Here is an 18034-nt window from a genome sequence, read left to right as displayed (position 1 = left end):
TTTTTAAGTTCCCTATATATTCTGGTTATCAGTCCTTTGTCTGATGTGTAGCTGGCAAATATTTTCTCCCACTCTGTGGGTGGTCTCTTCAGTTTAGAGACCATTTCTTCTGTTGAGCAGAAGCTTTTTAGTTTTATGAAGTCCCATTTATCTATGCTATCTCTTAGTTGCTGTGCTGCTGGGATTCCATTGAGAAAGTTCTTGCCTATACCTATTAGTTCCAAAGTATTTCCTACTCTTTCCTGTACCAACTTTAGAGTTTGTGGTCTGATATTAAGATCCTTGATCCATTTTGAGTTAATATTGGTATAAGGTGATAAACATGGATCTAGTTTCAGTTTTTTGCAGACTGCTAACCAGTTTTCCCAGCAGTTTTTATTAAAGAGGCTGTCTTTTCTCCATCGTATATTTTTAGCGCCTTTGTCAAAGACAAGTTGGTTATAGTTGTGTGGCTTCATATCCGGGTCCTCTATTATGTTCCACTGGTCTTCATGTCTGTTTTTGTGCCAGTACCATGCTGTTTTTATTGTTAATGCTTCAATTCTTAAAATGTTAAATCTTACCTACTAAGGATTTGCTTTGATGACTGAAGAACATTAGATACTCATTTAAAATTTTTATTTTTACAAATAATAATCTGTTTTCTCAATGTCACTTTTTGAATAATCCATCTTTTCCCCTTTAATTTATGGCTTTTATTACATAGTATCCATTTATGTTTAGCTCCATTCCTGGATTTTCTCATTTGCTTATATTGAAGAACTAACATGTAAAAGTAAACCATAAAATTAAAATACAAAATTATCCATAATAGGACAGAGGGAATAAGGTGGAAAGGAGGAATAGGAGTTAAATTTCATTGCATGTACCTTGTTTTTAGGTTTGTCATTGAAAACCTGGAAAGATTTTACATAATTACAAAGTGTTACCCACAAAAGTATAAAGTAAAAATAAATAAATGTACCTTGCAGTTATTTGGTGTTTTTGTTTTGTAATGTTGATATTTTTGCTCTGAGATTACTGGGAGTACAGTGTGGGCTGAATGAAATAGGTAACCTTGAGATGCTTTCTTTGTGTCATCTTTGACATCCTTGAGAACTGGGATTCTTAGCATGAGAGAAAGCAGATAGGAATGTAAAATAGAAGACGTGGTCATAACCCAACAGACTTGAGTTGAATTGAAAGTATATTCATATTTTGATAAGCTATTGATAAACTAAAGAAAAAATCATAGATCTCATGATGCATTTGACAAAATGCAAACTGGAAATCAAAAATGGTATGAGCAGTAATTTTAGCAAGTACAGATGGTAAATGAACATGTGAAAAGATGTTCAGCATTGTGAGCCTTAAGGAAAATATAGTCTAAGCATGCAGTGAAATAGCAGAATGGCTAAAATAATATGATGAAAATACCAAATGCTGGTGAGGATGTGGAAAAAATCAGATCAGTCCTATATTACTAGTAAGCATGCACAATGGTATAGCTGTGCTGGAAAACAGCTTGGCCATTTGTTATAAAACTGAGCATGTGCTGGGCATCTGTGGCTCATGTCTGTAATCTTAGCTATTTGGGAGGCTGAGATCAGGAGGATCACTGTTCAAGGCCAGACTGGGCAAGTAGTTCGTGAGACCCTATCTCCAAAGTAACTGGAGCAAAACATGGTTCAAGTGGTAGAGTGCCTGCTTTGCAAGTGCAAAACCCTGAGTTCAAACCCAGTCCCACCAAAATAAAACCTGAGCATGTGATTAGTAATTGCACCACTACTCGTTATCCTAGAGATATGAAAACTTAGTTACATTATACCAAACCTCGTACACAGATATTCACAGCAGTTTTATTTGTAATGGCCCAACTCTAAATCAACCCAGATATCCTTTAATGCTTTAAACATCCATGCCATAGATATTTCTCAGCTGTGAGAAAGAAGGAGCTATTGATATACACAACAATCTGGATGAATCTCTAGTAATTATGCTAAGTGAAAAAAGTCAATCCTCAAAGCTTACATACATTTTTAAGTGTCAAAATTATAGAAAGTAAGAACAGATTAGTAGGAACAGATATCTAGGGGCAGTGGGAGGTGGGCATGGTTATAAAAGAACCTCAGGAAGGAGCCTCATGGTTGTGACGGAAATGATCTCTATCTTGACTGAGTGGAAGTCAGTATCCCAGATGTGATTGCTTTTTTTTTATTATTATTCATATGTGCATACAGTGCTTGGGTCATTTCTCCCCCCTGCCCCTGCCCCCTTCCTCTCCCCCCCACTCCCTTGATACCCGGCAGAAACTATTTTGCCCTTATCTCTAATTTTGTTGAAGAGAGAGTATAAGTAATAATAGGAAGGAACAAGGGTTTTTGCTAGTTGAGATAAGGATAGCTATACAGGGAGTTGACTCACATTAATTTTCTGTGCATGTGTGTTACCTTCTAGGTTAATTCTTTTTGATCTAACCTTTTTTCTAGTTCCTGGTCCCCTTCTCCTATTGGCCTCAGTTGCTTTTAAGGTATCTGCTTTAGTTTCTCTGCGTTGAGGGCAACAAATGCTAGTTAATTTTTTAGGTGTCTTGCCTATCCTCATATCTCCCTTGTGTGCTCTCGCTTTTATCTTGTGATCAAAGTTCAAGCCCCTTGTTGTGTTTGCCCTTGATCTAATGTCCGCATATGAGGGAGAACATACGATGATTGCTTTTTTTTTTTTTTAACTCTCATATTTTTTCCTATTTTCTGTTAGGACCTGATGCTATTTTATGATGAGGATCCAAAGCCACTTTTGCCAACAATGCCTCCTTGTGTCATCCCTTCCTCTACGTGGTTGTCAGAAGGGGAAGCAGAAGTTTGCAACCTCTGGGATGCAGGTAATTTGATGGAGGGAAGGAAGTTTATTCACAAACATGAGTGTGAAGTACTCCAAAGGAAGCACACATAAGTGAAGGATTTGGCTTTGTTCATTTGGCAGTAGTGGGTAAAGAGGGAAAGGACTGTCATGATAATTCAGCCTACACGCAGTCTTATAATCTCATTTTACCATTTGTTTTCAATGTTTCTCCCGCTCAGTTTTTCAAAATTAACTAAAAGCCTTAAATCTCTTATGCCAGGTTTTAAAAAGAAGAAAATTAACTTTAGATTTTTATTAACTTTAACTTATTTTTGATGCATGACATCTTTTAAAGTAGTCATTAAGCAAAAATGTGCAAAGGCCAGACGGACAGCATACATCCCATGAATTGCTAATCAGCTCTTGAGTAATTAACATTAGAGAAAGGCACAGTATAAAATGACACAAAGCTGGTCGCCAGTAACTTGCACCTTTAATTTCTAGCTGGGCTCTGTGGTTCATCAAAATTCTCTAGGATCTGTTTCCCAAGTAAGCCAATCCAATCTATTTGTGTTCTCCCTGAACTCCAGTTTGCAGTATACTTTTCCTCTCAATATTCTCAGCAAGTCGGGTGGACGGTCTTCTTGCCAAGTAGGAATGAGTGACTCTCATTATTACCTTTCATCCTCTTACGTGTCTTTGCGTCTGTGTGTATCCAAGCATCCTGTGACTCCTCTTGGTTTGAGTTCTGTCTTCTCCCTCTACTTGGACCATGCACTTCAAATTTTCCCTCAGCATCCAAAATATAAATGCTGTGCTGCATTAGTATAGATCTTATTTTACAAGTTTATATTTATAAATATTTACTATAAAGCCAGTTATGAGAATGATGAAGATATTTTAATAAACCAAAACCAAAGCCTTGGGGGTTTGTATATGATGGCATTTACATGGTTAATTATGAATGGTTACAGTTTTTAGATAGCTTGTTTGATATTCTTATCATATATATAATGAGGTAAACAAATCCCAAATCCAGAAGCTTGAAAGAATGGTAAGGAAAACTTTTTTGTATTCTAACATTTTTCCCTCCTAACAGTTTTTTAAAAATAGACTTTCTTTTCGAGAGCAGTTTTAGATTCACAGCAAAATTGAGTGGAAAGTGCAGAGTTCTATATGCCCTGTATCCACACACATGAATGGCCTCCTCCACTACCATTATTCCACACCAGAGTGATAACACTTGTTACAACTGATGAGCCTGTGTTGACACATGATTGTCATTCTAAGTCTGTAGCTCATGCTAGGGTTACTTTGGTGTTGTATGTTCTGTGGGTTTGAACAAATGACACATATACACTATTAAGGTTTTGTACAGAGTGGTTTCACTGCCCTAAAATCCTCTGTGTAGTGCCTATTCATCCCTCCTTCCCCTCAACCCCTGGCAACCACTGATTTTCCAGAATGTCAGAATTAGAATCATACATTATAAACCTTTTAGATTGGCTTCTTTCACTTGGTGATATGCATTGAAGATTCTGCCACATCTTTTCATGGCTTGATGGCGCATTGCTTTTGAGTGCTGAATAGGATGGACCCCAGTTCATCCATTCGCCTGTTGCAGGATGTCTGCTTCAAGTTCTGGCAATTATGAATAAAGCTGCTTATAAACATCTGAAGCAGGTGTTCATGAGAATGTGAATTTTCCCCGCTAACATTTTAATACGTGTGAAATTGAACAAAAATGAGCAGCAGAGGCAACCCTAAACAGGAAAAAGTTGAAAATGTTGATTGAAGGATGATCCCACTATTTAGGGGATCCATCTTAATCAGGGATCTTTTCCTGTTTGTAAGTCTTTCTTGGGACTTTAAATATGTGCCAAAATGTACATCTTACCACTTCACTTCCTATCTTCAAAACCTTCAGCAGTTCTTCACTGACAAGTGTGATTTTTTTTCATATTGTCATATAAAATTTTCATAGTTTGGTCCTATGCCAATATTTCTGGCCTTATTACCCAAAACTGCCAGTACTCTCAGTGCTCTGTGACATTCTGTTACTTGTATTCTTCTCTTTAAAATGTATTTGTTTCAGTTACTTTGGGTAACCCTGGGTTACTTCAGGGTAACACAATACCCTGAAACTTTGTGGTGTGAAGTAATCATTTATTTTGCTTGTGGGTTCTCTGGATCAGGAATTAGGACAAGGCACAGTGGGGGTGGCTTATCTGTGCTCCATGATGTATGTCTGGGCCTGAGCTAGGAAATGTAAAGGCTGGGGCAGGAGCCCTCTAAGGCTTACTCCCTCAGGTGTGCAGCAGTTGCTGTTGGCTGTTCTCAGGGGCCTCTCAGTTCCTCTCCACGTGAGCCTGCTCCCGGTGGTCTTTCCACTCAGGCTAGTTTGGGCTTCCATGCAGAATAGTGGCTGGGTTCCCAGGGTGAGCATTCTGTGAAGTAAAGATCCAGTAGGAGCTGAATAATCTCAGAAGTCATGCTGTGATGTTTCCATCACATTTTGTTCATCAAGACAATCACAAAGTTCTCCCCAAGTTCAACAGACAGGGAATATAGACCCATCTCTCCATAGAGGAGGGCCAGTGTTATATTGAAAGAAAGGCATATTGGATGGGATGTATATTATTACAGTTACCTCTGGAAAATGTAGGGAGATTCCAAGATGGCGGCTAGAGGTAGGAAGCAGAAAGCGAGCCTCCTATAGTGAAATCTTGGAGAGACGCTGGAGACACACTTTGCAGGCATAATCACTGAGAAAAGGCATAACTTTGACCCCTCCACATCTCCAGCCGGCGCAGAGAATCTCCACCTCATGTTAAATGGAAAATGTAATCTGCCACAGTCTTCCACTAAATTTTAAATGCTTGACAAACTCCTATCAGTGATGCTGTAAAATCTTTCTATACCCTAAGCTAATTTCTTCTTTCACTATGTTTCTACAGGAATTTCCCCATAGCTCTATTATGTAACTTCTAAATTTTTACCATAATAATTTTACAGATTATATTTACAATTATTTAATTTAATAAGTGAATATACTCTTATATTCCAAAATTCAAGCAATCTACATAAAGGCAACCACTTCCTTTGTCTCTGACCCCAAAATGATTCCCTCCACAGGGTTAATTAATTAGCAATTTTGTGGTTATTTTCTAGATCTTCTCCTGCATTTACATACCTACATATACATTTAGAAGTGTATAGAATTTCCAGGCATAGTGTCTCATGCCTATAATCTTAGTTACTTGAGAGGCAGAGATCAGAAGGATTGCAATTGGAAGCCAGCCCAGAGACCCCATCTCAATCAGTAAGCCAGGTATAGTGGTGCACATCTGTGGTCATAGCTACCTGGGAGGAAAATTGAGGTTTGGGGCCAGCCCTGGGCACAACCACAAAACACTACCTGAAAAATAACTAAAGGCAAGAAAAAAGGACTGGGGGCATGGCTCAAATGGTAGAGTGCCTGCCTAGAAAGTGCAAGACCCTGTGTTCAAGACCCAATACTGCCAAAAATTTTTCTAAGTATATAGAATTGAGTTTATTTTGTTTTAAAACATTATTTTGTGTGTTCCTGAGACTTAGTATTAAACTTGAGAATACCATTTCACTATCCTCCAGTGTGTCAATATTTGGAGATTTACCAGGTTTCTCTTAAAAACTCCTGTAGTGACTAGGTATTATAGTTTATTCCTCTGCTGATAGACGATTTTGGTATTGTATATTTTTCACTGTTATAAATAATACTTCAATGGAAATAGCCTTGTACACATAGGTATATGTTCCTTTAGGGTGAAAATGGAATTTCCTGGACCATAATGTATGCCTGTTTTCATTTTATTTTGTTTGTTTTTTTCTTTTTCTGTTTCCATTTTAATTATGCTGCTGAATAGTTCCTCAAAATATCCGTGCCAGTTCACGTTCCAGGTTGCAGTGTATGATGTCACCCTTCACGCACTGGCACTTCTTGTTTCAAGCCTTGTGTTCTTATCACTTGAAAATGCATGACATAGCAGGTATAATTTGAATATTCCCACAGATTGATCACTTGTATTTTCTCTTCCATAGATGGCCTGTTTATATAATTAACTATTTTTCTTTTGTGTTGTTTATTGCTCATTTAAATTGATTTTGTAGTATTTTATATGTAAATGTCTATATATGTTACTAATCCTTTCTTCCTCTGTAATTTGTGTTACAAATACCATCTTTCAGGCTGTGAATTGTCTTTCAGCTTTCTTAGTCATCTCTTCATAGAAGTTGAATATTTTGTATCAGCACTCTTTTCCTTCATCACTTCTGGGTGTGTGTTTTTAAAAGGCAGCTTTCCATATATGAAGTTCATAATGCATATTCATCATTGCTTTATTTTAATCGCTTGAGTTATTTAATCCATCTGGATTTCAAGTGTTATGAATAGTTGTAGATAGAGGTAGGAGCAGCCAGTAGTCTCACAATACTTATGGACTACTCAGCTTTTCTCTATTATTTTGAAGTGACTCTTTAACCTGTACAAATTAGTACCTGTTTAACAGCTATTTTTTTCCATCTATCCTTTTTCTGTTCCTGGTCTGTTTTTAATTCTCACAACTATTGTAATAGTATACTACCATATTAATGTATCCTATTCTACTTAACTAGTATATTAATGGTCACTTCTATGTCTTTTTGATAATTTTTTTTTTGTGGCCCTGGGGTTTGAACTTAGGACTTCATACTTGCAAAGCAGGCAGTCTAGCACTTTAGCCACACCTCCAGTCCCATTTCTTTGTTTTTAATATAGCTGATGAAGTAACACCATTTCTCCCATCACAAATAAAATAGACTTTTATTTGTGCTGTTCCACAATTTGATGTAGATTCTAAGCTACATTATTCTGAATTTCTATTGGCAAATTCTGTCAAATTCACTGACTTATCCTGCCAACATTTGGTTCTGATTTCTACGTTTTGACTTTGGCAGTTTCAGCCTAAGGCGAAAATAAAGTAAAGAAGTTATTCTGGCACAGTATCTTCAGCTCTGCTCCTTGTCTCCTTGCCTTTGTTCTCCTCAGTTGGCACAGCGATCTGTGGGTCCCACTCTGGGCTGGCCTGTGTAGATGGGAAACCTTACTCCCTTGCCCTGCACCAGCACTCGTGATTGCCTCAATGACCCTACCCTTCCTTCGCCCACAGAGGTCACTGTCCTGAATTGTGTGCTCTTCCTTCCTTGCTTTTGTTTATAGTTTTATTACATAGGTTTGTACTCTAAACAGTATGTTTTCTAGTTTTACAGGCTCTTGAATTTTGTATAAATAGTCATTCTAAATTTGTTTTTCTGACATATCACTCAGTATTATATTCTAAAGATCATCTGTATGTGTGTGGTTGTCATTTGCTCTCACTGCTGTGTAGTATTTCATTGTATGTATCTATTATAAAGTATTTGTTATCTATACTGCAGAATACTGTCATCAGAACTGTGTGTCACATTTTTGTATTCCAAACAGAGCTGTTTTATTAACTTGTATAATGTGTACAGGACTCCAGGTTCTCATGACAAGAAGTTTTCTAGGACATATATTTGTGAAAAAATTGCTGCATGGTTAGATATGAGCATCTTTACATTTGCTAGGTGATGCCAATTTTTTTCCATATTTCTAGATGCTCCAAGTCCTCACTAACCCCTGGTCTTGCCATTTTTCAAAAGTTGCCAATCTAGTGGTTAAGAATTGATATCTCATTTGTTCTAAAATATTTTCTTGGAAAATGAAATTGAGCATATTTTCATATGTTAAAATATTTCATTGATATGACTCACTCATGTTTCCTCATCTGTGAAATGTTGTGCATGTCTTTTGACCATTTTTCTGTTTGGTTGTTTGTATTTTTTAATTGATCTATTGGAGTTCTTGATTCTGAAAGCTAAGCATTCCATCTCATGCATGTTTTTCCAGTTTATGACTGGTCTTTTCACTTCAGATGGAGTTTTGAATATAAGAAGTTCTGAATTTTAATAAGGCAGAGTTTTATTCTTTATGTTTTATATTTTTGTATCTTATATAATTAAAATTTTTCTTCTTTGTCCTGAGACCTGAACATAAATCTTTGTAGGTTAAAATTTTTTTATAGTTTGCTTTCCACAATTAACTCATTAATGTAGAATTGATTTTGTTTTATGATTGAGGTAGGAGTCAATTTGATTTCTCCATGGATGGCTAGCTCTCCTGTCACCATTTCTTGAAAACACTGTCCTTTTCCTGGTGATCTGCAATGTCATATGTTTCCTCTAGCAGTTTTATATACATGTAGGGATCTTTTTCTCAGCTCTCTGTTTGGTTCCATCATTTATACTAGTATCCCTGTAACAGTAAATGGTTTTAGTCATTTTACCTGGGTAATAATTCTTGATGACTTTTCCTGCATCAGGAGTGTTTTGGCTATTTCTTGCCCTTTGCCACATGAAAAGACTGTCAAGTTCCTTAAAAAACGTGTTGGAATTTTGGTGGGCTCTGCATTAGATCTTTAAATCAATTTGGACAATTGACATTTTTACAATATCAAATCATTCCATTCACTCAATTCTTACTTAATGAATTTCATAGTTTTTACATATGTTTACTATATATTTTTTGCTAGGTTTAGTGCTTGATATACATACAATCTCAACTTATGGTTGTTCAATTTACAATTTTCCAACTTTACAGTATTGTGAAAACAATATACAGTCAGTAGGCTATACTTTCAGTTTTGAATTTTGGTCTTCTCCCAGGCTAGCAGTATGCCATATGATATTCTGTGGTGGTGCTGGACAACAGCAGTGAGCTGCAGGTTCCAATCCATCCTGTGATCACGGGGGAAAACCACTGGTGCTCTGTTGTGTGATATGTGCTGTGTTGCTGTAGGTTAGATATATTCAATGCGTTTTTCACTTAAGATACTTTCAACTTACAATGGGTCTGTAAGGATCTAATCACATTGTAAATTGAGTATCTGTTTTCATTGCTACTATAAAATGTATCATTTTATAAATTGCGCTTTCTTTCTGTTGATGATGCAACTGAGTGAAATTAATTTTTGGTGCAAGCGCCTTGCTTGACTCTTACCAATTTCCCTGATTTACCCAGAGTCTTCTGGGTTTCTTACATTGAAAATCATACTGCCTGTGAATAATAACAGGTTTACATCTTCCTTTGCAAACCATATACTTTGTATTCTGCTTTCTTGCCTCGCCATGCTGAGAGGAGCTACTTGTGGTGCTGAATTGAAAGCACAGTCCCTGACTCCTAGACTTGGTCTATATCTTCAGGAGAATGAGTGCAACATTTTGCCAGTAAAAGATTTATTGTATGTTTTTGCAGATCTCCAAACCTAATTTGTTAGCAGTTTTATCATGACTATATTTGGAATTTTCTTCATTTAGCATCTATATGGACAGTTACAGGGTTTCTTCTTTCTACTGTTCATTTTATAACTTAGTTGATTTCCAAATATTAAAACAACCTTGAATTCCTGGAATAAACTCAATTTGGCTGTGATATATTATCTTTTCATATATTGTTGAATTTGATTCACCAATGATTTATTTAGGAGTCTTGTATCTGTGACTGAGTGAAATCAGGATTTCCTTTTCTTAAATTCTCTTTGCCGTGTTTTGAGACCATTCTAAGGAGGAGTTGGGAAGCATTTGCACCTTTTTTGTACCCTAGGCTAGGTTATGCAGGCTTGCTGGTGAGATGCTATGAAATAGATAAGGTGTTCTGTTAATGTACTTACAGTTCTGCAGGTGGGACTGCAGGCTGAGAACCATCCATCCTCCAATGTGGGTCCCTCTCTATAAGGACAAAGTCCTGCTCCTTCAGTAATGGAAGGGCTCCAATCTAATCAGCCTGCCACCAGGTAACTGGCTATTTTCCCTGCTGTGGTGGAATATTGCCTTCACTCTTAGCATTTTGGGCATTCAGCATTCAAGGTAGGCAGATCACCTTGGTGAGGGAATGTTCATGTTGTCCAGTCTACATATGTCAAGGCCATCCTTGCTGCATGGCTGGAACTTACTGAGTAAGTAGGGAAGAAGAAATATTGACAGCTACTTAATATATCATTTTCCCACCTGGCTTTTGAGACTCTCCTCCACAATGGATGTCTTTTGGCATAGGGACATGAATGTCTTCATCTCATATGCACATCTTCAGAGTTCAGCCACATGCCTCCTTGTCACCAGTCTTCTAGTCTTGCTCTTTCCAAGTCCCTGATTAGTACCCATTAGTCACTGTTCGTGAATTGCCATTGATGCATACCTTAGATGTCTAGCTTTTCATGATGTACCTTGTACTAGGAGGACTTTCATTCTGATGTCCAGAGGCACTTCTCAGTGGGGCTATAGTTTAGCACTTCTGGGTAGTATGGCAGACTTACCTGTAAACTATCCCTGCCCGTGCCCCTTTTCATTACAGTGTGGAATTCTTCATGAATCTGTAGGTTCAGGTTGAGGGAGGAGCAGTGAAGGAGCGGGAACAGATATCGTTGGGTCTGAACCACTTGCATGTTTTGTTTACATGGCCTTCTGAACTGGCTCCACCAATTGGATTAATTCATATATGTCAATCCAATTTAACAATAGAATGCTGCCATGTATGTCCAATTTTGTGTTCTGCAGATCAGATAGCGCTCATTACATGAGGAGACATAGTCACTTGGTGTCTTGTGGCCAAACATTCAGGGCCTAGTAGTAAGCCAAGAGTTGCTTTTCAAATAGATGATAATCATAGAAGAAGGCATGGCCTTACTCCAAAGCCCCAGGGTCAGCTCTGTGATTTTCCAACAGGGCTGATGAGAGGTTTCAGTGAGCATCTCTATTGGCTTCAGGTGTTTGAAGTACCATGGGCTCTGCTAGTTCATGTGGTCCAGGTGTCCAGTAGCTTGGATCTACTGCAGAGCCTTTTCTCGCTTTTGTCTTCACTCAAAGTGGGCTGTAACTGGTGAGAGAAGCACACCCATGTCCCCCAAAACTCAGAGAGGCCCATGGTTATTGTGTTTCCTTCTTTATGTTGAGTAATTCAGGCTGCACACAGCTTAGCTCTCACTTTGGAGAAGGTATTCTGACGTGCTCCAGACTACTGTATACTCTAAAAACCAGATGTGGCAAGCCTTAAACTTTCTCAAGATTTTTCTCCCACCTTCTGCATGCCGTGTAGCACCAAGAGTGCTTGCTCCTGGCTACATATGTCCACCCAGTATTATATCATCATTGAACATGATATGGTCTTCTGTGGGTTAGATAGAAAGAAAATTTAGGTCTCTCTGGCCTGTATTGAAAGACATACCAGAGTTGGCACAACTGTAAGGCAAGACAGTAAAGGTATGTTGTTGTCCTTGTCACATGACAACTGACTCTATGTTTGGTAATAGGGATTTAAAAAAATCTAAAAATCTAGGCTGATTGCTGTGTACTAGATGCCAGGACCTGCATTGGTTTGCTGTAGTAAAGGTGCCTTAAGTGGAACTACAGAAGTTATGGGCATCACCACTTAATTACATCAGCAGTCATCAACAGCCATCCTCCACAGTCTACCTGCTTTTTAAGAGAACAGACGAGTTATACTAAAATACGTAAGAATTACCACCATACAGCTTTTGAGTCTTTTGTGGCAGCACTTATCTCTGTACATCCCCCAGAAAGATTGGGGGGGGGGCTATAATTACAAGTTTCTGTTGGGTCCCTGTAACCATAAGAGCCTGACCTTCATGGATGGTAGAACCACTGTGGCGATTCTACCCATTGCAAAGTGCATCTGTCCCCCTGCATGTTCTGAGACCATGGAATAAAGTAAGTCTGTGGTTTTGCAAGACCTGCTGTGAGTTGGATTTTAAACTAAGACTTCCTGTGTTATCTCACTTCCGTAAATTCCTACTCTGGCCAGAAGACTGTAGCAGCATTGTTAGAGGTCCAGATGAGTATGTAATAGGAACTGGCATGCCTGTGCATTTCTCTTAAGTACAGTTATTGTAAATGGCTTCATGTATCTCTAGGGAAAGCTCAGGGAAGATGTACTATGTACATCTGTGACTGCATTGTAGGAGTCTTCCTCAAAGGGAACAGTGAAATTCTGCCTCTGAACTGGCTTCAGTTTAGGAATTAACTAAGAGGCTGTGAATGTCCCATAATGACACTAGTGTAGTTTCCTACCTGTATCTGTCAGGCAGCACTTAGGAGGCTGCTCTTCTCCTTCCTATAGATCCTGAGTCATTAACCGGCACCATACATTCCTGAAAGTAAAAACTGATGTTATCGCCTCCCTGTGGCTTACCGTGGTTATCATAACCAGCTTGTCTCCCAGAGTTAAATGCTGCTATCTGACTGTTGCTGCTCTGGGATCCCAGTATTCCCACTGAGATTAGGGAACCCAGTTCATTGCATCATGCCTGTGGTTATCTCCAGCCTGTAGATGGCCGCTCAACAGTGATGCTGTGCCCTGCTCAGTACAAGGCTGTACTGAGGGTTTGAACTCAGGACCTCGTGCTTGCTAGCTAAGCGCTCTACCACTTGAGGCACATTGCCAGACCTTTTTGCTTTAGTTATTTTTGAGATAGGGTTTCACTTTTTGCCCAGGCCAGCCCTGAACTACGATCTTCCTGTTTATGCTTTCCTGCCTAGTTGGGATGACAGGCATGCATCTGTGTACCCAGACGTTGGTTGATTTGAGTGTCTCACAAACGTTTTGCCTATACTAGCTGTGATCCTCCTCATCACCGCCTCCCAAGTAGCTAGGATTACAGGCTTGAGCGACCATACCTGGCCATCAGATACTTTCTTAGTGCCTCAGTGAAGAGAGTATCCTCCAGGGAAGTTAGAAGGTGACTGAGCACATTGTATATAATAGACTCATCCTTTGAGCTTCCTTTCCAGTGTCCCAGAGAAGTGCCTTTTTCCTTGGGTCCTACTCACTTGCACATTCTCTATTACACTCTTGTGCCTTCATCCTACTGAGATGTTACAGGTGCAAGGAAATTTTCTTGAACATTTTATTAAAAATTAGCACCTACCTCCTACTACCAGTGGCATTGTCTGTCCATCTTCCTTGTTTGATTTTTCTGTATCACTTCCCTACATCTGACAGACTGTTTATCATGTGTGTAGATCTGAAGACAGGTGACGGGACCACCATGGTGAGTCTACACTAGTGCAGTAGCAACTCTGGCCACTTCTATGTGGATATGGTGTTTTCTAAGCAACTATATAGAATTTATGTGTTGCTCATGAATTGAGTGCATTTACTAATGTCTTCTATTTTGAGGACATTGTCATATGCCTTCATGTTTCCCAGCAAGCAATTTCATGTCAGTTGTCAGAGCATTGCAAAGCATGCCTGGGATTATAGAATGAACTGTAGGCACTTAAGAGATTATCAGCATAGTGACTGTGTAAACTGGTTGGTATTAAAAATCCATTAAGTTCAAGTCCATTTTGAACTTAATTCTCTTTTTTCCCCTAGTATTGGGGATAGAATTCAGTGCTTTGTGTGTGTTAGGGATGCAGTTTACCACTGAGCTACACCCTCAGCCCAGTTTTCTTTTTTACTTTAAAAACATGGGAAAGCATGATTCATGCATGAAACTTGGACATAAATGAAATTTTTAAAGGCTTTCATTGAAATGAAGGAATAGGTTGGAAAAAAACTACCATCACCTGCAGTAGAAGTCATGGGAAAGAGAGAACAGAAGCAACAATTTTTACATTCTGCAGTAAGAATCATCTTAATGATGTTCACATGCAAATACATGCATATGCAAAAAGTTCCAAGTTAGGCATGTCATAAATGTCAATTTAAGCATACATAGTTTCATGAGCTCACGAACATGCAAAAATTAATTCAGTGACTACAGGTACACTGATCAGTTATTTCTCAAAATTATAGGAGTAAATCGAAATGTGCCCCGTGTTGTCCTTTTAGTAGTCATTTTTAAGAGGCTTGATAGCTGAGACAAGAGTCACTACTAGGGAAGCATTTTGAGTCAGTCTCAGTTTTCGATAAGACTATTACCATAGCTATCAGATTTTAGCCTCTAATAAACCAATTGTCATAGACATACAATAATAGACACACAAAGACATGCAAAAACAATTACATTAATTTTGAGTGCACTCTTAGAAACTGTCTTTTTCTTTCTTAGTAGACTAGTCAGCTAGAATTTTCCCTAGGGGGCAAGATGGACTTAGTGCTTTTTGTTCTTAAGCTGTTATAGACTTATGTCTCATGGTTACACAAATTGCAAAAGAGATCTCCCACACGTCCTGGTCACCATACCTTGGGTCACTCCTTTACTATTTGGCTTTTCAAGTTTTTCCATCTGCAAACAACACAGATGGCTTAAGCCTCAAATAGCCCAAAAGAGCTCATGCAACAGAGGAATAAGACAAAGATCACAAAATTTCAGATTTCTTTTCGAAACAAACGTCTTGTACAAGCAACAAGAAAAGCAAGGTCCAATTGTGCACTATTGGAGAGGCCATCAGGGGTCCCACTAAAATGGACTTAAACTCAAAGTTTACTCATTTCTACACTTCACCGAATGGTGGTAAAAAGCAGTTGATGCTGGCTGGAGTGGAAGGATGAGATAAGGTCCCTGGAATGAAAGTAATTCCAGTAGCTGCAGGGAACTGATCCCATCCTTCTTCTCCATCCAAGGTCATTTAGCTACAGGTGGCTACCGCCTGAAGATTGCATTTTCTCCTGGTGCAGCTGGCCAAAGGTGAAAACAGAGTTTTGGACCCAAGGCCCAAACTCCTGAGATTTCCATCTGCCAGGTCTGGCCATCCGCCCCTAAACACCAAATAAAGAGGCATTGTGGAGACAGAGAAAGGAGGTTTATTACACGGCTCAGGGCATGTGGGAAGAGGCAGAAGAAGCACAAGGGACAAAGGTATGCATAGTTAAGCAGTCCAGTCACAGGTGTGGTCTGGTTTGTCTCATGACTGATGGGGCCATCAGTGTTGGTCAGGCAGGTGGTCTGGCCCAGTTTTGGAAAGTTATCACCTGGAGGGAGTAATCTGGTTCCTGTTTGTGAGGATTCTTGGGATAATTGTCCTTGCTGGAGGAAGGCAGCTCCAGGTGGCTCCAGTTCATTGTCATAAATATATTACCAGTTTTGTCTTTTTTGTAATCCAAGGTGATTGTAAACTGACTGTAAAGAAAATGGCTAGAGCAGAGACATACAAAATGGAGACAAAGATGTCAAGCTTTTCCTGTTTTTAATTAATTTGTGGGCTCAAGTAAGGAGTCAGTGCTTTTCAGCAAAAACAACTTGAGCCCCTCTTACACAAGATCTTAAGTTCAACCCTCAATACTGTCACACCAAAAAAAAAAAAAAAAAAAAGAAAAGGATTGAAGGTGAGCAAGTCAGGTAAACTCTGCCCTTTGTTGGCCTCTGCTCCCTGGCAGCTTCACCTTTCATCGCCTCCTCCTCCTCCCATATAAAGTCCAGCTCTGGACCTTAGGCCGTTCTCTCTAATAAGAGCACATGCCATACTACCTTATCCCCGCCTTTCATTCGTTTTCATTTGTCTGAGTCCTGCTCATCCTCAGTGCTTAACCAAGAGATCACTTCTCCCAGGAAGCCTTCCCTGAGTGCCTAAGACAGGATATTCAGGTCACCTTGTCCCTGCCACCATAAGTGCTGATCCTGTTGTGTTGTCCTTATCTGCTGCTTCCCCCACCATCAGATCAACTAGACTATAACTGTTGGGATGCTAGACTGCTGTGTTCATCATGATAGTCTCTGCTTCTTGTCCAGTACTTAGTGCATAGTAAGTGCTCTGTTAAATATTTCTTGGCTAAGTAAGTAGCATTTGATATGCCTCTTAATAGAATCCAGCCATCTTCAGGTGCTCTTCCTGTGCCTTTTGCATATCCTTTGAAAGTGTCTTCAAAGAAGATTTGTCACAGCTTTTAAAGGAAGAGCAGAGGAGCAGCACAATGGGAATGCTGGAGTTCACTGCCACCCACAGAGTCCTCTTTTGAAACTTTGTGGAACTTCCCTATCCCTGGCTGACACTTGATTATTAAATTAGCTAACAAGAGTCTGTTTGAAAGGAGGAAGTGCTCAAAACCCATAGAATTGGAAACAGTATCCACAGACATAGTGAGGGAGTATACAGAAGCTTTGTCTCCTTTAACTTTTTTTTTCAGATCTCTTCAAGTCTGATCTGAAACCAAGACATATCTGTAGTGTTACAGGAGCCCAGAGAGGCAGCCTCAATTTCCCCCCAGTTTCTAGATGTTGGGTAGTCACTCAAGTCAATAGGCTTTGGAGTAATTTGCAAAAGCCAAATTGCTGGTAAGCCTGCAGAAGGTCTGCTGAGGGTGAGTTAGAAGAGGAGGTGCATAGGGCTGTCAGGAAGCTGGAGAGCCCCTCAGAGGTAAAAATGGCATTTTGCTCATGCTTGAACTGTGGGCATGGTATTTTCAAGCCATGACCTCTACTGTGCCAAAAGGACTAACTATATTTTTTATAATTCAAGATAATCTTAAATTTCCTCATGGCAGAAAATAAAACATTGGTTATTCTGGCTTTTTTGTCATTTCCATCTTCAACTCAGACAAAGCAGAATTTCCCTTTTTCCCTCATCTTGATGCTGGCATCACAGTTTTGGGACTTTCTTGGTATCGTGGCTTTGGAGACAAGGGAAATTACTGGGTCCCTAGCTATTGGCATGTCTTCATACTGACTTCTGCTAAGAGGAAACTGATGGCGTTGTCCTTGGATTGCCCCATCTGCCTGCCTTTCTCCACTTATGTCTTAGCAATACTGACTCAGTGTTGTCACTTCTGCCACCCTCAGCTAACTCCCACAGTCTCACCTCCACCGTGCCCCAACTGCTGGAATATCTGTCACATTTCACATGGTAGGGACTATTTTCTTCCCAGCCTCCCTCTTGCCATTTCTTCTCTACTGCTTCCATTCTGCTCTGCTGAAAAGTGAAGACTATAGGAGAAGACTGAAACATTGCTCACTGTCCCAAGCTCCACCTGGGAAACAAGGGTAAATCTTCTCCCCCTGGATGAAAGCCTCTCAAGAGAGAAGGAATTTTTATTTGTGTTTACTGCTTAATGCTCACTGCCTAGAACAGTAGCTGTCTTAACATTAGATGGATGACCAGTCCTTCCTTGGTCTCCCCTGCTCCCAAGACTTGACCCTGGATAGACCGGGGATAAAACACCTCC

General features: G+C 39.4%; 1 protein-coding gene across 1 annotated transcript in view; it reads left to right on the top strand.

Annotated features, from left to right (window-relative positions):
- Window positions 1–18034, top strand: part of Enthd1 (ENTH domain containing 1) — a 109353-nt gene that overhangs the window by 51594 nt on the left and 39725 nt on the right. The window contains exon 4 of the mRNA XM_020173463.2: window positions 2737–2860. Coding sequence (XP_020029052.2) covers window positions 2737–2860 — 124 coding nt within the window. The remainder of the gene's footprint in view (window positions 1–2736; window positions 2861–18034) is intronic.

This window comes from Castor canadensis, chromosome 8 (genome assembly GCF_047511655.1).
Source record: "Castor canadensis chromosome 8, mCasCan1.hap1v2, whole genome shotgun sequence".
Taxonomy (NCBI): domain Eukaryota; kingdom Metazoa; phylum Chordata; class Mammalia; order Rodentia; family Castoridae; genus Castor; species Castor canadensis.
The sequence above is the reverse complement of the archived record's forward strand: the minus strand, read 5'-3'. Positions and strand labels throughout refer to the sequence as shown.